The 2,696-nt window shown below is 43.8% G+C and overlaps 1 protein-coding gene across 1 annotated transcript; it reads right to left on the reverse strand.

Moving 5' to 3' along the window:
• Positions 1-770: 770 nt before the first annotated feature.
• On the reverse strand, positions 771-1,829 carry LOC123765301 (WAS/WASL-interacting protein family member 1-like). Its single transcript, XM_045753851.2, has one exon. It carries the CDS (start codon positions 1,827-1,829, stop codon positions 771-773), a length of 1,059 nt encoding a protein of 352 aa, XP_045609807.2.
• Between the last annotated feature and the right edge of the window lie 867 nt (positions 1,830-2,696).

Here is a 2,696-nt window from a genome sequence, read left to right on the forward strand (position 1 = left end):
AGGTGTGAGGTTTGGTGAACGTGGGGGCCATTTCAACAGCATATTGTCTTCATCACCAGCACGCCCAATCAATCTTCCTGACAATCTCATTGAAATAAGCCCGCACAGTCAGCTTCCAGTGAGGTGGAGGCCCATCTTGTTAAAAAATTAAGTGTTCATGTTCACTTGCAATGAGATCATCTATGAGCCAATTCAGAAGCATGCGCAGATAAATATCGCCGGTCACACTAACCTCAAAGACAACAGGCCGCGAAGAAGATTCTTGGAGATGGCGCTGAACACATCCACTTGTGGTGAGGCCCTTGTGAACACCACTGTGGTGCAGGGATTGTTTGGTGAGGCCCTTGTGAGCACCACTGTGGTGCAGGGATTGTTTGGTGAGGCCCTTGTGAGCACCACTATGGTACAGGGATTGTTTGGTGAGGCCCTTGTGAGCACCACTGTGGTACAGGGATTGTTTGGTGAGGTCCTTGTGAGCACCACTGTGGTGCAGGGGATTGTCTTCACCCCAAGTGTGAACATTATGATTGGTGACTTTGCCGTTCACATAAAATGTTGCCTCATCACTGACAACAAAGCATTGTGCAAACTTGCCTTCTTCAAGTTTCTCATGTATAATGACACAAAATTGCTTACGCTTTTGCTTGTTATCTGTCTTTAAGGCTTGAACAAGCTGCAGTTTGTAAGGTGTCATTAGCAAGTGTTTCCTTGCACTACGACAAACTGTCATTGGAGGAATCTGGATTTTCAGAGTTGCTTTTTTATTCTCATCACTTCCAAGTGCTATATAGTCGTAATGGCTTGGCGCTTATTCCTGATAGTTCTCTTTCCTTCTTCTTATGGACTTCCTGAGACTTTGCACAAATGTTTCCCCGGACCCACTCGACTATCTCTTCCGGTACTGGTGGTCGACCCGCTCGACTATCTCTATCTGGTACTGGTGGTCGACCCGCTAAACTATCTCTATCTGGTACTGGTGGTCGACCCGCTAAACTATCTCTATCTGGTACTGGTGGTCGACCCGCTAAACTATCTCTATCTGGTACTGGTGGTCGACCCGCTAAACTATCTCTATCTGGTACTGGTGGTCGACCCGCTAAACTATCTCTATCTGGTACTGGTGGTCGACCCGCTAAACTATCTCTATCTGGTACTGGTGGTCGACCCGCTAAACTATCTCTATCTGGTACTGGTGGTCGACCCGCTAAACTATCTCTATCTGGTACTGGTGGTCGACCCGCTAAACTATCTCTATCTGGTACTGGTGGTCGACCCACTAAACTATCTCTATCTGGTACTGGTGGTCGACCCGCTAAACTATCTCTATCTGGTACTGGTGGTCGACCCGCTAAACTATCTCTATCTGGTACTGGTGGTCGACCCGCTAAACTATCTCTATCTGGTACTGGTGGTCGACCCGCTAAACTATCTCTATCTGGTACTGGTGGTCGACCCGCTAAACTATCTCTATCTGGTACTGGTGGTCGACCCGCTCGACTATCTCTATCTGGTACTGGTGGTCGACCCGCTAAACTATCTCTATCTGGTACTGGTGGTCGACCCGCTAAACTATCTCTATCTGGTACTGGTGGTCGACCCGCTAAACTATCTCTATCTGGTACTGGTGGTCGACCCGCTCGACTATCTCTATCTGGTACTGGTGGTCGACCCGCTAAACTATCTCTATCTGGTACTGGTGGTCGACCCGCTAAACTATCTCTATCTGGTACTGGTGGTCGACTCGCTCGACTATCTCTTCCGGTACTGGTGGTCGTCCACCTGCTTCTGCTCAGCTCACACATCCTTCCTCTTTGACCGTTTTGTGCCATGTCCAAATCTGCATTGCAGTTGGTGCATTTTTAGCAAATTCTCTCACAAATGCACGCTGCACAGTCTTGTTCTACCATGTCCCAGCATACTTTAACACACAACTCCTTTACTTTTCCAGTGATTATTTCTATACCTGAATGGAAAATCCCCCCATTAAACATAGAATTTTGAGTTGTTTCTACACATGCTGTATAAATTTGAGACAATTTGAACGAGAATTTGTCAAGTTATAAGATTATGGAATTATAAAAAAAATCTGAACACCTTTTATATATGTGTGTCTAACTTTCGCTTGAAACAATCCAGCAAGCCCACGTCTGTTTTGCGTCTAAACGTATCCAGTCTGTATCCATCGTTTCGTTATGTCCATTTAACACTCAATTTATGTCACCCTTGTTATATATGATGTTATTATACTTATATTATGATGTTATTATACACCCTTGTTATTATATAATGTGCATATTGTAATGATATCTTCCCTGCTATTTGTCTTTGCGTACTAGTGGCTATTTTAAATAATTATATGACAATTATCCATCCACTTTTCCGTTTTCTTCTCTATGTTTTCCAAGTAAAATTTATTATCAAAGTATGATTATTGAGGTGAATGTCTCTGGACTCGAGGTTAAAGTTCTCTACCGTCCATCATGTGTTTCTGACTTGTGTCCCACAGAATATCCAGGTTGTGTTCTCGTTATAATGGACAAAATAGAAGGACTAAAACAGTGTGACAGAAACATTATATAGTCCAACTGAGTCCAAATTGTCGACACGTGCAACAGACAGTCTTTATCTCAATTTTTCTAGGGCATCATCAATACAGCAAGTCTCTTGAGTGCTTATGTAATAAATTAATATATAAA

This window comes from Procambarus clarkii, chromosome 33, assembly GCF_040958095.1.
Source record: "Procambarus clarkii isolate CNS0578487 chromosome 33, FALCON_Pclarkii_2.0, whole genome shotgun sequence".
In the NCBI taxonomy this organism is placed as follows: Eukaryota; Metazoa; Arthropoda; class Malacostraca; order Decapoda; family Cambaridae; genus Procambarus; species Procambarus clarkii.

Excerpts from the sequence above, each read along its gene's own strand:
- LOC123765301 (XM_045753851.2), bottom strand. The coding sequence starts at position 1,829 with ATGGCACAAAACGGTCAAAGAGGAAGGATGTGTGAGCTGAGCAGAAGC.